The sequence below is a fragment of the Podarcis liolepis genome (assembly GCF_965112155.1).
Source record: "Podarcis liolepis genome assembly, chromosome: 7".
In the NCBI taxonomy this organism is placed as follows: domain Eukaryota; kingdom Metazoa; phylum Chordata; class Lepidosauria; order Squamata; family Lacertidae; genus Podarcis; species Podarcis liolepis.
Window position 1 is genome coordinate 68,844,198 of NC_139561.1, and position 25,845 is coordinate 68,870,042.

The 25,845-nt window shown below is 48.2% G+C and overlaps 2 protein-coding genes across 6 annotated transcripts in view; both read right to left on the reverse strand.

Annotated features, from left to right (window-relative positions):
- E2F2 (E2F transcription factor 2) overlaps positions 1-16,919 on the reverse strand; it is a 43,077-nt gene extending 26,158 nt beyond the window's left edge. Inside the window, exon 1 of the mRNA XM_083512202.1 lies at positions 15,621-16,919. Coding sequence (XP_083368328.1) covers positions 15,621-15,905 — 285 coding nt within the window. The 5' untranslated portion in view covers positions 15,906-16,919. The remainder of the gene's footprint in view (positions 1-15,620) is intronic.
- A 2,054-nt stretch (positions 16,920-18,973) lies between these two features.
- Positions 18,974-25,845, reverse strand: part of CATSPER4 (cation channel sperm associated 4) — a 39,041-nt gene continuing 32,169 nt past the window's right edge. For all 5 annotated transcript variants that reach the window (XM_083512175.1, XM_083512173.1, XM_083512174.1 and 2 more), the window contains 2 exons: positions 22,192-22,236; positions 18,974-19,879 (listed from right to left, as the gene is read on the reverse strand). In XM_083512175.1, the coding sequence (XP_083368301.1) occupies positions 19,853-19,879; positions 22,192-22,236 (72 nt within the window). In that variant the 3' untranslated portion in view covers positions 18,974-19,852. The remainder of the gene's footprint in view (positions 19,880-22,191; positions 22,237-25,845) is intronic.

The window sequence follows — 25,845 nt, forward strand, 5'->3', positions numbered from 1 at the left end:
TTTTTTAATGACGAGGTGGAGAACAGGATCCTGCACCCCACTTTTTCATTCCCAGCAAATGGCATTATCAACGAACGTTTTATTTGACTACTAGGCCTCAACCTAGCCAGGCATTCCTTGGCAAATTTCCCACAATCCCTTGGGGCAAGGGGACGGGAGGGATGGCAAGACAAGCGGGAGCCTCAAACAGGTGAAAAGACCCTGGTCGGAAGGCAAGCATTCCCTTCATTTACAGCCAAAAACGAAGGCCAAACCCAGCCCTGAGGGGGCCTACATTTCTTTAAAAAGAGGAGGAGAGAGGATTCTGGTGGCAGAACTGTGAACAGAGCCCCACCACGCTCTAGCCTTGCCCAGGCAGATATGTCATGCCCTGAACTCAACCCCCCTCCCTCCTTTCCCCAAAACATGCACACACCCTCTCCAGGGCGTGGGAACCCTTCTGCTACATTATCACAGAATACCACAGCAGTTATGGTACACACCCACTCTCTCCTTCTCTCTCTTTCATGCACAGACAGAACAGGATTTCCACCATGAAAAAACAAGAACAGCACCTCCCAAGGCAATCCAGCCCTCTACAGAAATCTTTATACCCCTTGAAAACTATGCACGGGGCCCATTCAGCGGTGATTAACCTGTGGAACCTCCAGATGTTGTTGAACTACAACTCCAGTTATCCCTGGCCATTGGCAACGCTGGCCAGCCTGATGGGCGCTGCACCTAATAACAGGGAGGAGGATCTGTGACAGGAGACAGGGCTAGAATAGGCTCTATCTACTGCATATCACTCTGTCTTCCACCCTAGCAGTCCCAATGGGCCCCAGCTACTACTTGCCCTACACAACTTGGGCACCAGGGTATCAGAAGGAACTGGTTTTAATTATTGCTTTGTATTGTTTTTAAATGTTTTTGTGCTGTTGTATACCACCCTGATGTTCTGCGAGGCCAGTATATAAATGCTTATATAAATAAATAAAAGTAAATAAACTTCGTTTAAACCAACATTGGCTCTACCAAGGTTGTTAGACTCCAACTCCAATAGTCAGGTAAATGGGATTTGTAAGCCTACAATATATGAAGGGCCATGTCAGAGGCTTAGTGCTGTCCAGCTGGCCATAGATAAGACTCCGGGCTCCCAGCCAGTTCCAAACAATTGATTTATTTGACAAAGTTCAAACGTATATCTCCAGCGTCATGACAGCAGTATAACTTTATGCCAATGTGAAGTTCTACAGTACCCTGGTTAAGTTGACAGAAAGGGCAACTTAGCACAGATCCTAGCCTCCACCGGCCAAAATCCTGCCTCCACCACCAGCATAACATTAAAACAGCAAAAGAGCTGTTGTAAGCAACTACACAGTCACTGGCTCAATCGGGAGACCAAGATGGCTGCTTCCCACTCAGCCACAACTGAGCACAGGATGCCAACTAACTCTGCAGCCAATTAAAACGTATCAACAATGGAAGCCACAACACTCGGATAGGGTACATAGCAGAAGGCAATTACTGGTATCATTCTGGTCCCCATGTCAAGTAAGCTTTAAGTGTGCAAGCAGGAACTTTTGTGATGGGAAATTTTTTTGGTGCAAATAGGGAATACAAGCAGCTTGGCCCCAGAAAAAAAACCATAGGAAGAGCATATTGCACTAATAACCAGCTTTTCCATCTCAGGACTCCACTCAAATGCCCAGCAAATGAGAATGTGCCCACAGATTACACAATGCACTCAGACTTTCAAAACATTATTGAGAAGGCATCTCCACAAAAACTAAGAGATGAGGTCCTCTTGTGGATCAGGAATTGGTTCAGCAGAAACCAATCCAGAGGGTAAGAATAAATGGACAGTTCTCCAAATGGAAGGATGTAAAAAGTGGAGTCCCCTAAGGATCAGTATTGGAACCTGAGCTTTTTAACTTGTTCATAAATAATTTTACATTAGGGTGGCCAGTGAGGTGGCCAAGATTGCTGAAGATGCTAAATTGGTTCAGGATCATTAACACAAAAAGCGTTGGCAAAAAGTTCCAAAAGGAACCTCTCCAAAATGAATGAATGGGTTGTAATATGGCAAATGCAATTCATTGTAAGCAAGTGTAAAGTAATGCATGCCAGGGCAAGAAAAGACCCTCAGCTTCACATATATGTTCATAGAGTTTGAAACAGCAGTAACTGACCAGGAATGAAACCTTGGGGTCATAGCGCATAGCTTGATTAAGACATCAATCCACTGTGCAGCAGATGTGAAAAAGGCAAATCCCATGCGAGGGATCAGCAAGAAGGGAATTGGAGATAAAACTGCAGATAGCATAATGCCATCATACAAATCTATGGTGCAACCACATCTGGAACACAGCTCTGGTCGCCTCACCTCAAAAAAGATATTGTCAAGTTGGAAGACGTTCAGAAAAGGGAAACCCGGTGATCAAGGGATGGAGCAAATATTGGAAGATTTGAGACAGATAAAAGTACTTCAGTGCTTAATTAAAAGTACACATCAATTAATTAAACTATGGAACTTGCTCCCACTGGAGGCAGTGGGAGCCACCAACCTGAATAACTTTAAAAGAGAATTAGACATTAATGCTAAGGCAATCAGTGGCTACTAGCCATGATGGCTATGCTCTGCCTCCGCAACTGGCCTGATCCAGCAGGCTCTTCTTATGTTCTACCATAAGGAGAGGTTATATTCTACCATATCCTCAAAGTATAATTGCTGCAGATGCCTCCTATACCCTGCACCTCTCTGCAATATTAGTAACTGAAAATTAGACCTTTTTGCCAAGTGGGTAGCAGTGTCCCTCTTGCAGAAGACACGTAATAAGTGTACATTGTGCAGAATGGAGGAATCCTTGTGACCAAGAAATAGCCAGACATTGGCGAGCTTTCATCATGCACTGGCAGGGGCACGAGGGAGCACAGTTCTCTCCAGCAGTGAAAACCTGGCATTCCACTGCAGCCATAGCTGTGACTCCGAGCCAAATGATCATGGCTCCTTGCAGGATCGCCATCTGGCAACATGGAGCAGAACAAATAGACACTACAAACATCACACCATAAAAACTCCCTTCATAGCTTGGGTAGCCTGGTGATCCCCCTATGCCCGCTAGTTTAACCAAAAGTGTTTGACAGGTCATGGATATAGTGGTGTGTTGTTTTTTTAGAGAAACAGTAAGGCTTATAACATGTTAGTTTGCTTTTTAAAAAAAACCACAACCAAAATATCATCTAATTTTTTCTTGAACAGTCACACCACCCCAGATCTTCATTCTTCCACTGACCTAGCATAGGGTTGGCATACATCCAGAATTTCTTGGACAGTGCCAGGATTTCAAAGGTGGAATTGAAGTCCAGGGGGGATTTCTTAAAGGTGGCACTTTGTCCTGGATCTTAGGCAAGACAATCACTTGGGGGGGGTTTAAAAACAAATTCTCAACAGTTTTGGTGATTTCCTACTTTCTGAAATATGGTGTGCTACTTTCTAAAGAACAGCCAGCTGTAGGTGCCAGGAGGACTGGTGATGGCAGAGGGACCTTCTCTCCATTGCTGAGTTTACTTGCAAAGACCTTTACTTGGGAAAGATACTCTGTGACGAAATGGCAGAGGAAACCCACAAAAGCTACATGCTGTAAACTAAGCTCAATGGGCAGGAACCATAAGGCAGTATCAAAACTAGCGACTGGTCACAGCACAGACATCCTGCAAAGATGGGAAAACATGCAGCTTCGAATGTCCTTAGATGGCTTTTCCTCACACTTTATCAGACTCTCTTTTGGGAGTTGCCTGCCTAGCCCTCAGTTTCCTCTCCTGCTATAGATAGGAAAATTTGCAGAGTCACATTGGTCGGGGCCTCTCCATGAAAGCCAGGTCCTACTAGGCAGCGCACACATCGGCAACCTAAAGAAAAGGCAGGAAGTGTTTTTCACGTTCTGAAGCCCATCTGCACAGCAGCCCTCAAATCAAAGTCTGCCTGCCCCAAACAATGTGGCTTGTATTCCGATGCAGTCCACGGCCTCTTAAGTGACATAGGAAACTGCATTGCACCAGGTCAGGCCCCTGGTTCCATCTAGTTCAATAATGTCTACCATGATTGGCAGCAGCTCTCCAGGGTTTCAGAAGATCTCTTCCAACCAGTGTTAGAAACTCAAAAATATAAGCCAATTGCCCAATGGCACCTTAAGCCTAGGTTACAGTCGCCACAATGGAATGCCTAGGAGCCCCCCCTTTTTTTTGCAGTGACATTTAATGTTATCATTACTCTTAATTTCATTCCTATGCCACTTTATATTCTAAAGAAAAAAATCTCAAGGCAATTTACAACACGTTAAAACATCTAATCAAACAATCCAGAACAAAACAAATGAAAATATTTCAGATCCTTTGCTAAGTGACATTTTGCTTCTCCCATATTCATTTATCTGCTTAATTTATATAGCTGCCCCACAGCAGAAGTACTCTAAGAAGCCAATGTGGTGTAGTGGTTAGTGTGTCGGAACAGAACCTAGGAGATCAGGGTTCAATTCCTCACTCAGCCATGAAACTTACTGAATGACCTGGGGCTAGTCACAGTCTCTTAACCTACCTCACAAGGTCATTGTAGGGATTAACTGAGGGTGAACCATGTGGGATGGTGGGATATAAATACAATAAATAAGTTATTCTGCTTAAGAAAGCTGGAGGGGACAGCTAGATGGAGATGTCAGTCCCCAATCTGGCACCAAGGGATCTCCATGTGGTCACACTTGGACCTGTGCTAGTCCCAACGTGCCTGGCACCTGGCTGATTTCTAACACTGCTTCCAACCCTATGTGGGAATGCTGGGATTTAATCTGGGACCTTCTGCACTCAGAGCACGTGTTCTACCACTAAGCTATGATATAGTACACCCTAAAGAGTAACAGAGCAGAGCATCACGCCCAACTGCATCTGACTGCCAATCCAAATGGACCAAATATCCATTGATAACAGTGCATGGGGGGAAAGGCAACAGCCCACAAGGAGTGGATAAAGGATCAGGACATTAAGTTCCAGTTCTGGGAGGGCAGCTCTGCAATGAGCTGCATAAAGCCTTCTACAGCAGAACTATTATTATACTCATTTTCAAAAGGGGAGGGGGAAATGGAATGGAGTCTCCTAGCACAGGGCATGGCTGGCTGGAATCCTGAATCGAAACAGTCCGCACTGCAGGACCACTTTTTGTGATAATACTAATAATGGATACCAACATTTCAGGAGTTGGGACGTTTAAAGGGCTCTGCATGAATTTAGGCTCCCAGTACCAATGTGTTAATGCAGACGCAGTGCATTTATACCTCTTCAGGTTATTAAATAAAACTTAGATTTTTGGAAAGAGCAGAAAGAATGAAAGCTATGATGAGTGAAGTGTGTGAACACCAACTTTGCAGCGCTAGACCACCAAATCTTGACTGCTGAAAGGCAGAGTTAGCATTCTGCCTCTCTCCCTCTCTCTAAGCCAAGGCTCTCGGGATGCCAATGTTCTGTGCCATCCACTTGAGTTGTGCATGGCCCGCCCTTTCCACAGATGTGCGGAAATATGGCCCCAGGGAAGAAGAGGCTGCAGCCACCTTCAGGAAGAAGCCCAAAAGGCTGAACTCGCTGTCCCTCAAACCACGCCCATCCTGGCAGCTGCATTTTGTGCAATTAAAGCGAAGTGACTTGCACTTCAAATGCTGACCAAACAGTTTCCTGTAAGAACTCTGTGTTGCTAAGTCCTCTGAATCATCATCTCAAAGGGCAGCCTGGAACAAAAGTGAAATGGGGGTGGGGAAGGGAGAGCCCAGGCAATAAGATTAAAGGTCTCTGCTACCTGGTTCTAACCTGTCAAGGGTCCCAGAAATCATGCCTGGGTACATGCATGCAAACAGAGAGAATGAGATTAAGGCCTATGAATCAGAGTTGGAAATGTTCTCTCTTCCCTCCCCTGACCAACCAACACCCCCCCACAAGACAAAATCCAGCCTAGGGCATCAGTGATAGGTGGCTTATCCCAAGCAGTCTGGTCCACAGTTCGGCCCATCAGGATGTTCTTTGCAAAGTTTAGATGAAATCTAGTTTCTTATAATTTGAAGCTGTTGGTTCAGGTCTTACCCTCTGGGGCAGGCATAGGCAAACTCGGCCCTCCAGGTGTTTTGGGACTACAACTCCCATCATCCCTAGCTAACAGGACCAGTGGTCAGGGATGGTGGGAACTGTAGTCCCAAAAGGTCTGGAGGCCCGAGTTTGCCTATGCCTGCTCTGAGGCAACAAGGGAGTGAATCTGCTCTGTGATCTATGCAACAGCCATTCAAATGTTGAGTGTAGGTGTGCCTTACTTGATATTTTTTAAAAGAATATTTTTTCCAAAATTCAGCACAATCCTTGATCCTGCCAAAGATTCCTAATAATAAAAACACACACACACCCCGGCAAGGCAAGTATTTAGCCCTTATGGCTACAAAAGCATGCTTGAATGTGTGGGCAATACCTGCTGAACCTCAGAAACTAGAGGCAGATTTATAAGATGGCCAGATGTTGTGAAGGAGCCACATTCATAGAATTGCAGAGTTGGAAGGAAACACAAGGGTCATCTAGTCCAACCAGCTGCAATGCATGAATCTTTTTTTTTTTTTTTTTTTGCCCCAATTGGAGCTCAAACCTACGATTATGTATGATTAGGCACATATCCCTTTAAAATGCTTGGAAGCAGCAGCTCAGTGTTCTCCCTGCCCTCCAGAGCTAAGCTCCTCAAATCCACTAGCCAGGATGCTGGTGGCAACCATCCTTTCCACATGTTCTCTGTGAGCTGGGAAAGGGGCTTGGAGTGAGACTAGATCTCACTTCATTTTGCACTTAACTTTTGTAAGATGTGTCTCGGAGGTAGGGCTGTCTAGCTAGTAAGCAGAGCCAAAACATGCAATAATACTAATAATAATTTTATTATTTATGTGCTGGCAGCCTGAGTGGGTCACCCAAGCCACTCTAGGCGGCTCCCAACAAAATATTAAAAACGCAATAAAACATCAAACATTTAAAAACTTTCAGATGTCTTCTGAAAGTCAAATAGTTGTTTATTTCCTTGACATCTGATGGGAGGGTGTTCCACTGCTCCACTTACTAAGCAGACCCTCTGAGCTGGATCTCAGCTGGACGATGGGGGTGGAGATGCTCCTTTAGGTATACAGGGCTGAGGCCATTTAGGGCTTTACTAGGTCAGCACCAGGGACGCGGGTAGCGCTGTGGGTAAAACCTCAGCGCCTAGGGCTTGCCGATCGCATGGTCGGTGGTTCGAATCTCTGCGGTGGGGTGAGCTCCCGTCTTTCGGTCCCAGCTCCTGCCCACCTAGCAGTTCGAAAGCACCCCCAAGTGCAAGTAGATAAATAGGTACCGCTTTATAGCAGGAAGGTAAACGGCGTTTCCGTGTGCTACGCTGGTGCTGGCTCGCCAGAGCAGCTTCGTCACGCTGGCCACTTGACCCAGAAGTGTCTCCAGACAGCGCTGGCCCCCGGCCTCTTACGTGAGATGGGCGCACAACCCTAGAGTTGGACACGACTGGCCCGTACGGGCAGGGGTACCTTTACCTTTAGGTCAGCACCAATACTGACCTAGTATTGAGACTTCAATACTTTGGCCACCTCATGAGAAGAGAAGACTCCCTGGAAAAGACCCTGATGTTGGGAAAGATGGAGGGCACAAGGAGAAGGGGACGACAGAGGATGAGATGGTTGGACAGTGTTCTCGAAGCTACCAGCATGAGTTTGACCAAACTACGGGAGGCAGTAGAAGACGGGAGTGCTTGGAGTGCTCTGGTCCATGGGGTCACAAAGAGTCAGACAAGACTAAACGACTAAACAACAACAACAGGCTAGCACCAACTCTTTGAATTGTGCCTGGAAACCTACTGGGAGCTCTGCACCACAGCTATGGTTTCAAAAAGAAGAGCATGGCTTTTCTTTTTGAAACCATACACCAGGCTTTTCAACAACCTCTTGCTTGTCCCTGGAAGAAAACTGGGCCCTGCTGCCACCTTTTTGGCACCTGATGTGCCATAAGTAACCTGCTTTAGGCATCTGCGTCTCATTGCATCATCAAGCAATGCAGCAAAAGTTTGGGTGGGCTTTCAGTCGGAGCGAATTTCAAACTTGTGAAGGGCCAGACCCTCCTCCGAAAAGCACCCCCTCTCCCGAAAGGACCTCCCCCCCACCTCGTCTCCGCTGGCCTGGGCGGCAGAGGCAGCCTCCGCGCCGCCACCGCTTCCTCCCGCTCCCTCCCACTTGGCGGCCTCTGGGCGCCACCCCGTCCTTCCTGCTCAGGTGGCTGAGCAGGAGGACGCAGCCCAGATGTCAGCGGCTTCTAATTGGCTGCCAGGAGCTTCCTGTAGCCAATCAGAAGCCAAATCGCGTAAGTCAGTCCCTGCACAGTGAGGCCTCTGCGCCGCACTGGTTTAGCGCGGGGACTAACTGAGCGGGCAGCAGGGTCCGCAAGGTTCGCGGGCCGGATTAATGAGCCCAGCGGGCCACATCCGACCCGCGGTCCTTAGTTTGCCAACCCCAGCACAATCATATCCGACTTGACTCGTGCAGTGCCCCTGTTTTGTGAGCTCAGGTACCTGGGTGGGGCTTACGAAGCAGCCTTAACTGGTCTTAGCAAAACAAATGGAGTAGCTTGTTTAGAAGTTGAATCATAGCCACAGTCTGCTTGTGAAGCCCGGAAGAAAACTGCTGTGCCATAATCAACCGAGCAGCCAAAACAACATTGACCCAACTTGCAAGTTTATCCCAACCTGCACTTTAAAAATTACGCACAAGCTTATATTAGAAGTGGCTTTCCGAAACAAGTTTCTCAGATGCAACTACCAAGCATATTTACAGTGCAATCCGATACATGTCTACGTAGAAACTTAATGGGGCATACGCCCAGGCTAAGAGCAAGCATTAGAAATTAACATTAGCATGATGGGGGCTGTAGTTCAGCAACATCTGGAGGGCCAAAGGTTGTCCACTAGCCACTTAGAGCAGGCATCTCCAAACTTGGCCCTCCAGCTGTTTTGGGACTACATTTCCCATCATCCCTGACCACTGGTCCTGTTAGCTAGGTATGATTGAAAGTTGTAATCCCAAAACAGCTGGAGGGCCGAGTTTGGGGATGCCTGACTTAGAGGCTGGGGGGGGGGAGGCCTTTTACCAAGCAAACTAATAGAAAAGGGATGGGATGATCCATTCTTCCTCACCAACCCACTGCATATCTGTGCTGTGCTGGTCATGGTGATTTTTCATCTTCTACAGCTAACCTAGAAACCAAGGAGCCTAGCAGAGGAGGGATGGCACAATGTGTCCATTATCCATCATCCACTCACTCACCTGCATGGAATTCCTATGGTCACATATAAACAAGTACCAGACAAGCTGTAAAAGACAAGGCTATATTGGTGCAGCGACATGCCTGTGCAAGTCAGGATAGAATCATAAAGGACTTAAGTTTGGAAAGATCTTGTTCCTCGAATGCAAGAGGAGTCTATTTCACCAGAGCTCCTGTTCTGCGCAGATAACACGGGGGACATGGTGCCCCTGACAGAGACATGCCTTCAGAAGGAGTCTGGGCAACAAAAGAGGGGAGGGGTTTAGATGGTGCCTTCCCTCTTTTGGGGGTGGGGAGGGAAAGCATCTCTGAGAGCAATGCAAGGCACAGATGCGCAGCAGGAAAGAGAAAGCAGGTGATATTATTCTAGCATAAGGCGGAGGCTGTTTAGAGAAACTGGCATTCGGCCCCTGTTAAGCACAAAGGTCTTAGTTGCTCAGCCAGATTAGGAATTCCAAGAACTAGAAAGTATGGAGGGGAGAGGGAGAGCTACAGACCCACAAGGGGATGTTCATCCCAAAGCCCACACCTGTCAGGAGGCGTCAAACACTCAGCAGGGGAGATAGAGAGAGGGTTACAGCAGAAGCTGGAATAGTTCCCAGGACTTGGGGAAAGTTGGGGGGGGGTGATGACTCCAGGCTTCTCTGCCAATTAGGAGCATTGGTCAAAGCTTTCAGCAAGCATGCCATGGAGGCCTAGCATCAACAGTTGCAAAACAGCGGAGCAAGATTGTATTGAGGAAGGTATTCTTGAACCCATCAGTCTGCCACACTCTGCACCGTCTACACACCATCCGCACTCACACATTATGCTAAGATGAACCATGGTTTAGCGCGAACAGGCTGGCTCCCAAGGAGGCGATTTCACCCACTTTGCTCATTCCCAGATCCTTGCAGCTCAGCATGGCAGCTAAACCAAGGTTTGGCTCATTGTGTCCTCTGAATGGGGGATTAACCACAATCTGTAGCCAAGGTTTGTTCCTGGTTACAGGTCATGGCTAAGGAGGAGGGAGCTTAACCACAACTCCATGTTGAGATGACACGCTGAGCCAAACATTGGCTTAAGTGCCGCATGTTGAGCTAAAAGTACTGGAGAGGAGCAAGGCAGCTGTGATCTCCACTTCGCAAGTTAGCAAGATGTGCATACCCAGCCACTAACGGATAGAAGCTTTCCAGAGTTTCAGATGGGACTCTTTCCCAGCCTTACTTGGACATGCCTGGAACTGAACCCAGGACCGTCTGTAAGCAAGTCATGTGCTCTACCAATGAGCGATGGCCCTCCTGTCCTCCCCATGGCACTATAGGGAAGGAGTGCAATTTGCAAATTCCCTGGGAGCAGACATAGCCCCAAGCAGAAACATCAACATCACTTCTACTCCAGAGGCAGAGAACTATCAGACAAGCCCAGATGAGTTTTCTGGTCTTTCCAGAAACAGCAGCGCAAGGGATGTCAGAGCAGGGACAAGAGCCACAGCTCCGTGGAAGGAATGAGAGAAGGCATAGCTCAGTGTTAGAGCAATGCCTTGGATGCAGAAGGCCACAGGTTCACTCCAAGGCATCTTCAGTTCTAATGAACAGGCAGCAGGTGATGGGAAAACTTGGTTAAATCCATGGAAGAACCCCTGAGAAGATTCTGTTGGACAATACTGATGGGTCAGCAATCTGACTCAATATGAAGCAACTTCCTATGTTCCAGGGATAAGCATCACAGCAATGCAATGAGGAAAGCTGCTATGTCTGACAAAATGCCCTTTTCCATGCGGTGCTTAGAGGTACGGAAGCCCTTAAGGTGCCTCTGCCTTGCCGCTCACCTCGGTTGCAACTCAACTTCCCTTTGGGCCAGAGGCTATAGCTTTGTGGTAGAATTCATACCCTGCACTGCATACAAAATATCTCCAGTTCAGTCCTAGAGACCCTGGAGAGCCACTGCCACTCGGTGTGCATTATTGAGTAGAGGCCAGCACAGCAACACTCTCCCATTTGTGCTCCCAAACAACAGGTGTTCAGAGGCATGATTTATAGCATCAGAATCTTACCAGACAACTAAGTCCAACCTGGGACCAAGAGGTTCCTAGAAAGACAGGTTTTCAATAGCTGGCTGCAAGCTCACCATGGGACTGGATGATCAAGTGCCACACATGCCACTAAGGTAAATCTACTTTTGGACTTCCCACAGGCATCTGCGAGAACAGGATGCTGGGATAGATGGGCCTTTGGTCTGAACCAGCAAGGTCCTTCTTATACAGTGGTGCCTCGCAAGACGAAATTAATTCGTTCCGCAAGTCTCTTCGTCTTGCGGTTTTTTCGTCTTGCGATGCACGGTTTCCCATAGGAATGCATTGAAAATCAATTAATGCGTTCCTAGGGAAACCGCCTTCAGACCAGGTCCGGGGACAGTCTGTCCCCGGACCTCTTCTGAAGGCTGGGGGGGGGGACAAGGGCTTTTCTTCCCACCCCCAGCATTTTAAAAAACCCCGGGACAGTGGAGGACTTCTCCGCTGTCCGGGCAATCTTAAAATGCTGGCGGGCGGCATTTTAAAATCGCCCCGGACAGCGGAGGACTTCTCCGCTGTCCGGGGCGATTTAAAAGCCCCTGGGAAGGCAGGCAGGGGGGACAAAGACTTTTGCCCCCCGCCAGCCTTCAGAAGAGGTCCTGGACCTCTTCTGAAGGCGGGTGGGGGGCGAAAGTCTTTGCTCCCCCCGCCTGCCTTCAAAAGGTGTCCCCGCGGCGGCGGGAGGTGTCCCCTGCCCCCCGCCCGGCTTCGGAGCACCGGGAGAAGCGATCTCCCCGCAGCCCCTTGCTTCAAAAGAGGTCCGGGGGCAGCGGGAAGCTCTTCCCGCTGTCCCCGGACCTCTTTTGAAGCAAGGGGCGGTGGGGAGAAGCGATCTCCCCGCAGCCCCTTGCTTCAAAAGAGAAGACCCGCTGTCCCCGGGGCAAGCTTCGTTTTGCGAAGCAAGCCCATAGGGAAATTTGTCTTGCGAGGCAACTCGAAAACGAAAAAACCTTTCGTTTTGCGAGTTTTTCGTCTCGCGAGGCGTTCGTCTTGCGGGGTACCACTGTATTCTCAAAACACATACAAATGATTGGGGGTGTTACAAGATAATGTGCTTTAGAGCAGCAGCCTGAGATTCAGAGGGCACTGGAATGCACTCCTAAAACACACTTACTAGGGAATATGTCTCCTTGGACACAGCAGGATAGACTTCTGAGTAAACATGCGTAAGGTTGTAGATTGGCAGGGAGAGAAAGGTGTGTGGAAGCGCCACCAATGGAGACATCTAGTTTGCTTCTAGTATATGGCCCAGCCAAGTACCACTAATGGTACAGGAGTAGTTTTGGTGCTCCCTTCCGCCCCAAGTCCCTAGCAGGAAAGCAGGGGGTTATAGTTCTACCTGAAAACACAGGTAATACAATTACTAACAACAGCACTGGTTAAATCAGAATGACGAGCATTTCTACACCTTTGCCTTATCAGCCATCATGTAGGGTATCACTCCACGCTATGCCCCACCCTGTGGCTCATCCATCCCACATAATGTACAGGCCCAGACAGCACTGCCATGCAGGGATTAATAACAATATTTAATCAAGACATAAGAACTTCACATGCACCATCTGGTTGTAAATCCTTACAGTGGCCCTTTAAAGCAGGTGTGGGGAACCTATGGCCCTCCAGATGTTACTGAACTACAATTCCCATCATCCCAACGAAGCATGGCCGGGGATGATGGGAACTGTAGTTCAGCACATCTGGAGGGGCACAGTGCCTCCACTGCTGCTTTTAAGCAAGCCGCTACTATTATCTTCCGTATTCCAAATGGGAATAATACTGGCTAGAAGTTGGGCTCATCCAATGAAGCTCAACGGGGGGAAGTACTTCTTTGAAGTTATGCAATGCAATTTGCTATCACAAGATGTGTGACGAATTCCCATTTAGAAAAGAAAGCCAGACAATTTCATGAAGGATGAGGCCATCAGTGGATACTAGTCCCAATGGCTCTATGTTGCTTCAAGAATTGGAAGAACGTTGCTTCTGAATACCAGGTGGAGAACAACAGTGACACTCATGCCCTCAAGCCTTGCATGTAGGCTTCTCGTAGGCATCTGGTTGGCGGCTGTGAGGAACAAGATGGTGGACTGAATGGGCCTTTGGTTTGAGCCGGCAGAGCTAGTCTTATATTTTTCATTGTGTGTTGTGGGAAATGGCTAGTGATGAACTGAAGGACTTAGGGAACACCATGACCCATGAAGCCATCTCTTAGTCCAACCTGGTGTCCTCCAGGCTTTTTCTATTGCAATTCCCATCAGTCCCACAGCCAATGGTCAGAGCTGATGGCAGTTGTAGTCCAAAACATCTGGAGGGCACCAGGCTGGCCAAAGCTGCTTTAACCCAACACAGCAGGCTCCCATGTTCACCTACTGAACTCATGGCAGAGACAAGACTGAAACTGGGGCCCATGAACCCAAGTCAAAACCACAACACTACATCAGCAACCGATTTCAGGGTGATTGCAATTAGATTTACCATGCAAAGGCCAAGAGGTTGATCTGGGTGGGTGTTCTGTTTCTAAGATGAATGCTTTGCTCACCTGGATTAACCCACCTGCTCCTACATCAGCGGTTGCCAATGCAGTGCTCATGGGTGCAATGTCCCCCTTGAATTTTTTCCATGGCGCCCATGAACTCTCTGAGGCCCTCAGCCCACTGCCCTCTCAGTCACCGAAGGCAGAAGCTGCTTACCTTTTTCTCTCTTGACCAGAAAGTAGAGCTGAAGGAGGAAGCTGGAAGTGCAACACTTTCCCCCACTTCCTCTTTCTGCTCTACAAGCTTCTCAAGGTTCAGATTAATTCTGCTAGACCCAACTCCCAGATCCCCTGGAAAAGCAAAGACAAGGGAAACAGCCCGGCTTAAGCACCCGTAGGTCCTCAGGGTCCATCTGGCAATGCTGGGTGCTTCCGTCCAGCCCTGTCTTGGGACCAGAGTGCTTCCGATTTCAATTCACACCCACACAAAAGCAGCGCACACCAGAAGTGCGGAAAAACTTGGCCAGAGGGCACAACCCCCAGCTCACAAAAACGCACTGAAACAACAACTAATTTTTTCTTAAAGAACATCCTCATCGTTCACAGCACCAAGCGCAAGACTCCTGCATGGTTGAACATCCCCTATTTAAATGGTGACAATGATTGCGCACTACCTCCAATGCCAGAGGTAGCACACCTCTTAATACCAGCTGCTGAGAATCAGAAGTGAAGAAAGTAGGGATGGGGCGCTCAGTTCCTGCTTGTGTGCTTCCCAAAGACACCTGGCTGACCACTGTGAAAAGAAGATGCTGGACTAGGGGGGCCTTTGGGCTTTTCCTTAATTCCTTCTAACTGTTTTTCCCCTTTGGGGAGCAGCTTGGTGAAGAGCATCTGGCTTTTATGGAGAAGGTCCCACATCCAATCCCTGGCATATCTAGGTAGGGCTGGGAAATGCCCCTGCTAATCGATCCTAAGCTAGATGGGCAAATGGTCCAGCTTACTAGGATTCCTTTGCCAGAGGAGGCATCAAACTCAGGCATGGTTCTTTAGATTCATGTACAGGAGGCTATCGAATCAGATAAAAGCTCTGTCAAAATCAGAACTCTTCCAGAGAGTGAGTGGCGGAAGACACAAGGCTTTGATCAAAGGAAAATGAGGGGGAAGATTAAGGCTGCTGGAACTGATTCATTGAGGCCTGGCTGAAATAGTGATGAAATGTATCAAACTGCCATGTCAAGGCAGGAGAGGAATTTTGCAACATGAAATTCTTCTCCTTAGCATCTTGTTTTTAAAGATGCTTCCCCTATCCTTTTAGTGTCACAGATGGCATTCTGCATGACGTAGCAGCCTTAGGATTTCTGCAATAACAAAAAGGAGAAGTGTTGTAGGGCAAAGTACAGGGAAGTTAAGAAATGGCATGAGCCACAATGTACTGTATTGAGATTCACGAATCTTTGGGCATTAGCTCAAAGGACACCTCCATCTACACGCCCCCATACAGCATAACCCCACAAAGCCCACCCAGCAACCAAGGTTTCCATAAGGTAGCCTTGGCTTTGGAGCTATTGGCAGAAGTACACCTTGTTCCTTGGGTCTGCACAGCCAGGTGCAACCCAGGGCCAACCACCAGCCCCCCCAACCCTACCCACCTTGTTGCATCCATATAAAAGTGCAACAGTGGTGTCAGAAGCCAACGAGCTGGTAAAGAAACAGAAAGGAAAAGTAAGAGAAAAAGGAAAGCGGTATTACCGGCAGTTTTCCAGTGGAAGCGGATCGCATGGTTTTGATCTCGGGTCCATGGGGGGTGGCATAAAGGCAGCTGCCCCTAGGCAATGGGGCAACCACAGCAGTCTGAGGGTACACCTGAGTGAAATAGGTAGCTGGGAGAGCTCGCATCTGGGGGCTGCTGAGGTTAGAGACCACCAGTTCTGCAGAGGTGATCACAGGCATGACTTTCTTTTGCTGCTGGGGGGGTCCAAGAGCAGGGGGGGCCCGTCCAGGGGCAGGAGGCCCAACTTTGGGGATTCTCAACATGGCTGAGCCTTCTCCGAAAAGCCACAAAGGAACAAGCAGAGCTTCAAAAACAAGTGATGGGGGCAATAACTGTTCTTATTTTGAGAGATCCTGAGAGGTAGCTTGGAAAATGTACTCTTAGCCATTTAAAAAACTGCCATTGGCTTGCTCCCCAGGGGTCAAGCCCCAATGCAACATAAAAAAACAATAATCACAAATTCATCCTTCAAAGAAAAAGAAACCTGGAAGAAACAGCTTGCAATATTGACTTTTGGTATTGGAGGAATGGCTCATGCAGACTCCAATTTCTCTCTTTTCATCAAAGTCTGTTTCCAGAGCCTTTCTTTGCTAGGGGAGCGAGCCATAGGGCGGCCAAGCAGGCTCCCCCCCCCCCCACTTCCTCCTCCTCCAAACCGATGAATGACCCCAGCTCTCGACTTCAAAAATAAATAAATAAATGATGCACGCTTAGCGCGGAGAATAAAAAAAAAGACACACCAACTTTGCACTAGCCCTCTTTCCAAAAACATAAAATAAAGGATTTCTGGAGAGACTTTGCAAGGTTACAGATCAGCTTTGCACATCCCCTCCCCCAGCAAAGAAAGCAGCTTTTGTGGCTGGGGGGAAAAATCGCAGCCGGAGAATCGGGGGAACAAAAGCTCGGGTGCTTTTTCTTTCTGCTCTTTCTTTCTTTCTGCAAAACACCACCCGGAAGATTTCTCTCCCCGGCTGCCCCCCGCTCCGGCTCCCGGTGCCTAGATCCCAGGGCCGGCGGAGGGGCTCGGCAGAAGCATCCTGGCCGGGCTCAAGCAGCCAGTCCGGGCCCTGGATCCTTTCACGGCCCCGGCGCCTTTCATGGAGCTGCCGCCGACTTGCAATGCTGGCCCCCTCGGCTCCTTGGGGCTCCCGGCTGGGCCGCTGCCAGGTTCCGGGCCGCTGCCAGGGCCGCCTGGGGCAAGGATGGATTTGGATTGGGGCAAGAGCGCACCCGATGGCTGCCCAGCCCTTTCTCTTTCCGTTCCTCCTTCTCTCGCTTTTTTTTTTTTTAAGCGCCAAACTACGTGCCGCGAAATTCGGATCTCCCGCGGAAAACCCCGCACTCCCATTGGCCCGCGCCGCGCCAACCCGTCCCCGCCCACCGGATTTGATACATTTTGCCAGGCGAGGGGCGAGACCGGAGGTTCTGCTCTTAAAGGGGAAGCGCGTGGCGGCCCGCGCTCCCCGAGAGCCTCCAGCCAGCCGCCAGCTCCGGCTCCCCCCGCCCTTCACGGCGCGTGGGCGTGGCTATGCAAATATTGACCCTGGGATGGTCTCCCTTTGCACGCCTTGCTTGCTCTCGCTTAAAGCGGCCGGCGGAGGCTTTGGCAGTGGCGATCCCCGGTGCCGGGCTCCCTGGGAGGCAGGCGCATCTTACCTGTTGCGAATTGGGGGGGGGGGGAGGCCTTCCGTCTACCCGCTTCCTCCGCCAGCCCCTCGAAACCCGCAAGGTGACCGGGGAAGAGAGGCGCGCTGGACCGCCCGGTGGACTCTGAACAAAGAAGAGGCCCATGGTGAGGGGGTGCACGCTCATAAACGGGCTTGGAAAGCTGGGTTATCGATGTTCTTCCCATAGCTCATTTGCTTTGCGTGCAAAAGGTCGCAAGATCAATCCCTGCCATCTCCAGGGACTCCCTGTCTGAAATACCGGAGAGCTGCTGCCAGCCCGTGTATAGACTACTAAGCCAGGGCCCAGTGGTCTGTCTCATTATCTGACAGCTGCCTATGTTGCCCCCCTCACATCCCACTTCTGATGTGAGCCCCCACACCACTTGAAGCTCATCTATAGTGGCTCCATCTTCCATTTGTCAATATGGGGAAGTGGGGTTTGACTTTGTGGTTGATCTATCTATCCTGATACATTTATGCCACAATAGGTCTCATTTTGAGGAAAGTTGAGTGGGTGGGCTCTCAAAGCAGGGTGGGGAACGTGCAGCCCTCCATATGTTGGTGGACTCCAACTCCCATCGGTGCCAGCCAGTGTAGCCATCAGGTCCAGGGATGATGGGAGCTGGAGTCCATCAACATCTGGAGGACCACAGGTTATCCATCTCTGCAGCTGCACTCCTGAATGCCAAGTGGTGGTGGTGGCTGGCTGGTAGGAAGACCACCAAAGCTGGATGCAGAGCCCCTGATGTTCAGAGCCAACAAAGTCCAGTTTGGTTCCCATCCTCCTCCCTGCTAAGATATACCAGGACAACACTCTTCGGTTGTCTCCCAAGCGGATGCCAACCAAACACTGGAGACTGAGGATGCTGACAGGCACTGCCACCCCCTGGACTGTTTGTAAGCAAGACTCAAATGGCATCACTGCCCTCTGCTGGTTGCAACAATCATGTTCCCTATTCTTTGTGCTGCTCTGAATGAGGACTTTCCACAAGGGACACTGAGGGCCATACTAGACAGGAGGTGAATATCTCCTTTTGCATGTAATGTGCATGGTCCTTTTTTCCTTTTCTTTCAAAAATGCAAATAGCAGCTGTTGGAAAGGGGAGGTGTTGAGCAATATCGGGATCACAGCAGGCAGGGAGAGGGAACTTAACTTTCCCCCCTGCTCCTCCTGCCAAAAAGCCCTCCCTCAAAGCTGCTCTTTGCACTGTGGACTTCAAAGGTGCCGTTTTCCTCTTTTCATGTCTATGCATGTCTTTAAAACTGTAGCTCTTTAACTGCTCTGCAGACCAGCAGGCAAGAAATGAACCTTTGCTCTCATTCGAGTTTCTGCATATTTTTGCTACCGTAATGTTGCCTGGCTGAAGTTCTTCTGGTTCCCTTTTACAGTAAGTAGGGAAAAAATGTTCTGCCATGAATGCTCAATAAATAGGTTTTCTGGAGGATCCGGAAGAGCCAAAGTTTGGGAAACTCTGTTTTAATTAGTAGTAGTAGTAGAAATCATATTCGAAGTATTTGTATACCACTCTGCATAACATGTTATCCTGTGATAGTTTACTGTACAATTAAAAAACTTATTATAATACCTCCATTCAAAATATACAGGCCAGGATCCAGTCACACACATTGGTGCATAAGCAGCAATTTTTCATAAACATAAAGGCTCTCAATTCAGTATTTTATTCTTCTATTGCGACTCTGAAGCCAGCACAATTCTGAAAGTTGATTAACATACTGCATCTATTTCCCCCCCCCCCCCATCTATTTTGTGACGTTCACAAAGTTCTTTGGGGCAAAGTTGATTTTAAAGGGCAACTGAACTAGGCGGCATCCCCAAATCCAGAGAATGCAAAGCAGCAAGTGAGCTTTCCTTATTCCTCTGCGTGTGACGCGATCCTAGGTGGCATTGGAAAAGGCAGGGCCGAGAGCATAGCAAACATCTTGAGGCTTTGGAAGAGAAGAGCTTGGAATCAAAAGGTCTTACTGAAAAGACCCGCTAGCATCTCTGTATGTAGCAGAAAAAAATGACCCAGAACCTGGCTAAGGAACGTGTCCTGGGTTCTTTCTTGATGGGCCAGAGCCAAGCTGTGTATGTTGTTCTTGGACTTGTCCACAATTCAAGCAACCCAATGCTATGCCATGATCTGGGCTGCTGCCAGGGGGCATGTCCTCCAAATTGGCACTACCTTGGGCATAATTCCTACTCAATGCCAACATGGAAAGGGCCGGAAATTTGAAGCAAAGTGTGAACACACTGAGGATCATATATATACAAAGAGAAGTTCCTTTGTGGCCCACGTCCAAGGAATGATGCTCTAGCAGTAGGGATATCACTGGAGGTTGGTACGTATGCTGATAGCTCCTTCTCCGGGTGATGAGTGCTGAAGCTGTTCTTCCCTTCCCCTTTTGACACTTCTTCAGATGCAGCCTCCACTCAGAAGCCTCTCCCTCCACTTGACTCCTGCTTTTTGCATTCTCTGCTTGGATGCTGTTTTCCCATGATATGCAAGTCTCTGTAGTCCTGATTGTGCATTTGTCTCTCCTCACTCTCCTGGTTTTTCAGGGGGTTTCTGGTATTAAAATAAAAATGTGTGGTTAGTTTGGAAACTTTTAATAACCTGGGGTGCGTACCCAGGCTCATAGATCTCTCAAAAAGGCCTCAAAAAGGATACTGTAAAGGATGCAGAAAAGGGCAACCAAAATGATCAAGAGGCTTCAGAAAATCCCCTGAAGGAAAAAGCAAGAAAGTAAGAAGAGCCTGCTGGATCAGGCCATTGGCCCATTTATTCCAGCCTCCTCATTTCCTAGCAGCTGCCCAGGTGCCCATGGGAAACCCACAAGCACAAGGCCACTGTTTCCAGCAACTGGTATTCAGAAGCATAGCCAACATGGCTTGTAGCCATCAACAGCCTTCATGAATTTGCCTATCCCTCTTTTGAAGCCACCCAGGGGGGTTGCCATCACTGCCTCTTGCAGAAGCATGTTCCATAATTGAACTATGCACTGCATGAAAGTGCTGCATCTTCCTACATTCAGCCTCCCTGGGTGTCAGTGAGTTCTAGCGTCACGAGAGAGGGAGAACAACTTTTCTCTATCTACCTTCTCTATGCCGTGCCTAATTATTAAAAAAACTTCTATCATGTCGCCTCTTTTAAGGTGTAGTGTAGTGTTTTGCTTTGTTGTGCTTTTGTTATGCTCTGTTAGAAAGCCACCCAGAGTGGCTGGGGAAACCCAGTCAGATGTGGGTAGGGTACAAAAAGTATATTATTATTATTGGCCTTTTCTCTAAAGCAAAAGTCCCAAACATGGCAACCTTTCTCCATAGGGGAGTTGATCCTTTGGGCTTCCTTTTTCTGAAGCTCTTCCATCTCTGTAACTCTACAATATCCTTTTTGAGGTAAGGCAACCAGAACTGTACACAGTATTCCAAATATGTTTGCACCACAGATTTGTACAACGGCATTATGACGCCAGCAGTTCTATTCTCAGTTCCTCTGCTAAAGACCCCCAGCATGGAATTTGCCTTTTTCACAGCAGGGTTACAACTGGGGCCAGCCCTACTGTTAGGCAAAGTAACTGAGGCAGCCACTACAGGATGCAGAAGCTGGGGAAGCAGCTACTGCTTCCCCAGCTATTGGAGATCAGACCTGCAAGTCGTATCCAGTGAAGTTCCATACAGAATAGACCTATCTATCTATCTATCTATCTATCTATCTATCGGACCAAAGTTAGCCGTGTTCTTTCATGTTCTTTGTGTTAGTAGTGGCTCTACTCAGAGTAGGACTAACATTGGACACAACCCCATGTGTGCTATTTGCCCCCCCAACCATCATCTTGCCCCCAGGTGCATTAGAAAGTCTATCCTGTTGTCATTACTCCCAGCTGGGGATGTTGGTGGTGAAGAAACGAAGAAGACAAAATATGACTAAGAATAAAACTGCTGCCATTCACCTACAGAGCTATTTCAAAGGGCAGACTCCAGCATGAGCTGGAGTTGCAAATACAGTTTGATTATATTCATCTGGGCATCAATATAGACCATGGTTTCCACTCCCAGTACTGTTTTTTATTGTCCTTCCAATGCTAGGATAACTGTGTATCACCCATTGATCACAGTGCTTATTTTACAGATGATTAAGCTTTCAATTGTCACAATCTGTACTTTCTACATTCTACAGCCGTTTGAATCCACTGTTAACCTTTTTCTTTCGCTATACCCCACCCTCCCAACATATATTGCTGCCAGCAGAGAACATCTGATGAAGTGGACTTTAGTCCATGAAAGCTTATGCCTAATTCATTAATCTTTAAAGTGGCACAGGAGACTGTTTTTGTTTGTTTGTTTGTTTGTTTCATTCTTTCTTTAACAGACAATTCGCACAGCAACCCTGCAGGGAGTTTATTTATAAAATAATTTGAAGGTAAAGGGGCCCCTGACCATTAGGTCCAGTCGTGGCTGACTCTGGGGTTGCGGCACTCATCGCGCTTTGTTGGCCGAGGGAGCCAGCGTGCAGCTTCCGTGTCATGTGGCCAGCATGACTAAGCCGCTTCTGGCGAACCAGAGCAGTGCACGGAAACGCCGTTTACCTTCCCGCCAGAGTGGTACCTATTTATCTACTTGCACTTTGATGTGCTTTCGAACTGCTAGGTTGGCAGGAGCAGGGACCGAGCAACGAGAGCTCACCCCGTCGTGGGGATTCGAACCGGCGACCTTCTGATCGGCAAGCCCTAGGCTCTGTGGTTTAACTGACAGCGCCACCCGCGTATATACTGCCAATTGATACAATATAACATCATGGTGTGCAGCAATATAAATAATATAAAAATAATTCTGTAAATATAAAAATATACATCTGAAATACATATGTCTATCAAGTCTTACTATGCTTTCCCGGCGCCTGCGAGCCCTGTGTCCTGGCCTGACAGCCTACGGTGTGAAGAAGTAAAGAAGAAAAGGTTAAATGGGGGGGGAGGGAGGCAGAATACGTGAAGCCCTTTCTTTTTAGGAGGTGGTGTTCATGGAAATGAAAAACAAACAAGAATTGATACCAATCCCATTGTTAGCATTACTGGGGATATAGGATGAGCCAAATGAACACAGTTTGGATAAAGCATTGGTTTTATATTCATAGCTAACTCAGTCAGGATGGTTATGGTAAGAAAACAGAAATATTTTAAAGGGATAAATAAGGATTTGTGTGGCTTTGTCAATTCTGGTCCGTAGCTATTGCTGAAAAATCAACTGAAATTAAGGGATACTAAAAGACAAACAGCAGGAGATTCATTTTCAATTGCACTACAAAAATCATAATACAATCTCCCCACTTTTGCAGGGGCTATGTTCTTAGGTATATGTGAAACTGCATATAGTCAAAACTCCACTGGGTTCAACAGCAGGTGGGATTGAAAAAACAAATTCCCCCTCCCCCCGCACAGCTCTTGTTGGATCCTAGAACCTGCCTTCCCCTAAAAGTATGAGAAACAGCTTCTTCTGGTTGTAATCCTCTGCTGCAGGGACAGGAAAGTGTGGCCTTCCAGATGTTGATGGACTACAGCGCCTATCATCCTTGACCATTGGATGTTTTGGCTGAGGCTTATGGGAACTGGAGTCCAAGAGCATCTGGGGGATAATAGAGGAAGGGTTGTGGCTCTGTGGTAGAACATCTGCCTTGCATGCAGAAAGTCAATCCTCAACATCTCGAGGTAGACTTGGGACAGTTCCCCATGTGAAGCCCTGAAGAGCAACTGCCAATTAGTGTCAGCTATAATGAACCATTGACCTGACAGTATAAGGCAGTTACCACATATCTTTCTGTTTTCCAGTGGAAGGCCACAGGTTTCCAACCCCACTGAACTCAATAGGACTGATTTCTGAGTAGACATGCCTAGGATAGCTTTATCAGGAACCCACTGCCCTGCCTCCAGTCTACACCTCCATACTTAAGCCAGGGATGCGGCCATCCAGATGCTGGACTATAACTCCCATCATGCCTCACCACTGCCCATGCTTGCTGGGGCTGATGGGAGTTGGAGTCCAACAACATCTGGAGAGGCACAGGTCCCCCAGTCCTGCTTTAAGCCGGTGAATGCCTCTCCGAAGCAAGGAGGCACCCTTTGGACTTCCCTATACGACTGGGAAAGTGTCCATGGGTCAAAGCATTTATCTTTAGGTTACTAGACGTCCCCATTTCCCAGGGACAGTCCCTGGATTTACAAATCAGTCTCCTGACAAAATCCTATCATTCCTATTGAAGTTGAAAAGTGTCCCCAGATTCATTGGGAAAAAATCAGGTAACCTTAATTTATCTCACATATTCCTGCTCTCCTCTGCTTTTAATGGGTCCTGATGTCAGATGGATTTAGGCAGCCTTTTCTCATTCTGGCCACAAGACTAGGTATGGAACAGCAGAGCTAGCTGTAGGGCTGCTTAGTTGGGGGTCTAACCACTGCTGATGCAGCTTCTTACCTTGCTGTGCTGGACAGCTCCATTGCTATCTGAAACCTATTGATCACTAGCTCACTGGACAGCTCCCTGACCTTGCCAGTTGGGTGGAAAGCTCACAATGTAGAAGAGTTTGGATTTGATATCCCGCCTTTCACTCCCTTTAAGGAGTCTCAAAGCGGCTAACATTCTCCTTTCCCTTCCTCCCCCACAACAAACACTCTGTGAGGTGAGTGGGGCTGAGAGACTTCAGAGAAGTGTGACTAGCCCAAGGTCACCCAGCAGCTGCATGTGGAGGAGCGGAGACGCGAACCCGGTTCCCCAGATTACGAGACTACCGCTCTTAACCACTACACCACACTGGCTCTCTAAAGAGATAAAACCCGACACTATAGGAACGTTCACTCATCGTTTAGTATTGCAATAAATATAGGGCTTGTCCGGGATTTAGAATTGTAGATGTTCCTCCTCCCCATCAGCTAGACCCCAGGCCATGTGGTGGTGGGGCTTTCATTTTAAAAATTGATCTATTCTTTACATTATTAGTCACGTACTAATTTAGTCCTCTTAATCTGAGAGAGGCAGGTTCGAGCCCTTTGTTGAGCAAAAGATTCCTGTATTGCGGGGGGTTGGACTAGATCAGTGTTTCCCAAACGTTTTTGGGCAACGGCACACCTGTTTACTGAAAAAAAATCTCGCGGCACACCACCAGTAAAGCCCCGCCCCGTGACGTCAGCGCGCAGCGTCACGCCGGGAGGGACGCACAAAAGTGAAAGTTTTTTCCCTCGGCAGCTCCTCTCAGCTGCGCTCAATCCGCCTCGGAGCGCAGGAGCGATGCCTCTCTCTGGCTCTCCCTCCGCGCAGGCTGAGGGAGGGAGGGAGGGGCGCGTGTGACCCGTCTCTGCTGGGAGACCAAACCCAGCGAGGCAGAGTCGCGCGGAGGCGCCCAGGCAGCGCTGCCGGCTGCGAGGAGGAGCGCCAGGCAGCAGCAGGAGGCACGGCCTCTCCTCGCCGCCACCGCCCCGCCTCTCGCCGCCCGACTCGCCCGCCTCCCTCCAGGCATCTCGCGGCACACGAGGCAACGTCTCACGGCACACTCGTGTGCCGCGGAACACCGGTTGGGAAACACTGGACTAGATGACCCTCATTATCCCTTCCAACTCTAGAATTCTATGATTCTATGTCCAATTCAGTTTAAAAAATAAAATAGAGCACAAAATTAAATAATACAGTATCAGCATGAAAAACAAACACCTACAAATGGCAACAGTAATCCCATAATTAAAAAAACAACACACCAGAATTCTGAGATGCTGCCAGTATAAAGATTAAAATTATATTTCTGGACATTTTTAACCCTTTGCGTCTGCTGTGGTCCCATTCTGGACTGGGGACGAGTGACATGGGTTGATTGATTATAATTATATTTATTTACATATTACATTTGTTACGTTGATATCCCACTTTTCATCCAAGGAGCTGAAGATGGTGTCCATAGCTCTCTGAATTTTCATGTTATCCCCACAAGGCCCCTATGAGGCAGCTTAGGCTGAGATACAGCAATGGGCTGGAAGTCACCTGGTGAGCTTTGTGGCTTCTCTAGATATGAAACAGAGACTGAACAGGCAAAATTGGTTGTTTCTGGTAGCTTGTACTTCACAACATTTGTATAGGAAGGCACTTTCTTGTGCAGAGATGTGCTGGAAGTTCAGCGCTGACAAGGCCTCATCAAGGCATATGATGTGGGCATGTCGAGTGACATATTATTTTTGGTCTGAAGCTATTGTCCATATAAATCTTACACTGGCCAAAACTTTGACCTTTGGAGGATGACCGTGTTCTTTTTAACTATATTCCTGTTGTGTGAGGATAAACAGCAAGACAGCAAAAGTGAATGTGGTGAGGTCTTGTGGTTGCCAGGAGACTTAAATTTTGAGCCTGGAAGGATAAATGCCCACCATCCATTAGGCAATAGTCTGAGGACCTCACCGCCTTTGCTACATTTGAATATATTTTTGTAAACACCAGTTTCACGTGGGTTCCTCTCTGGACATCTGGAGGACTTATAACAATTTTTATGTCCAATTTTAGCTG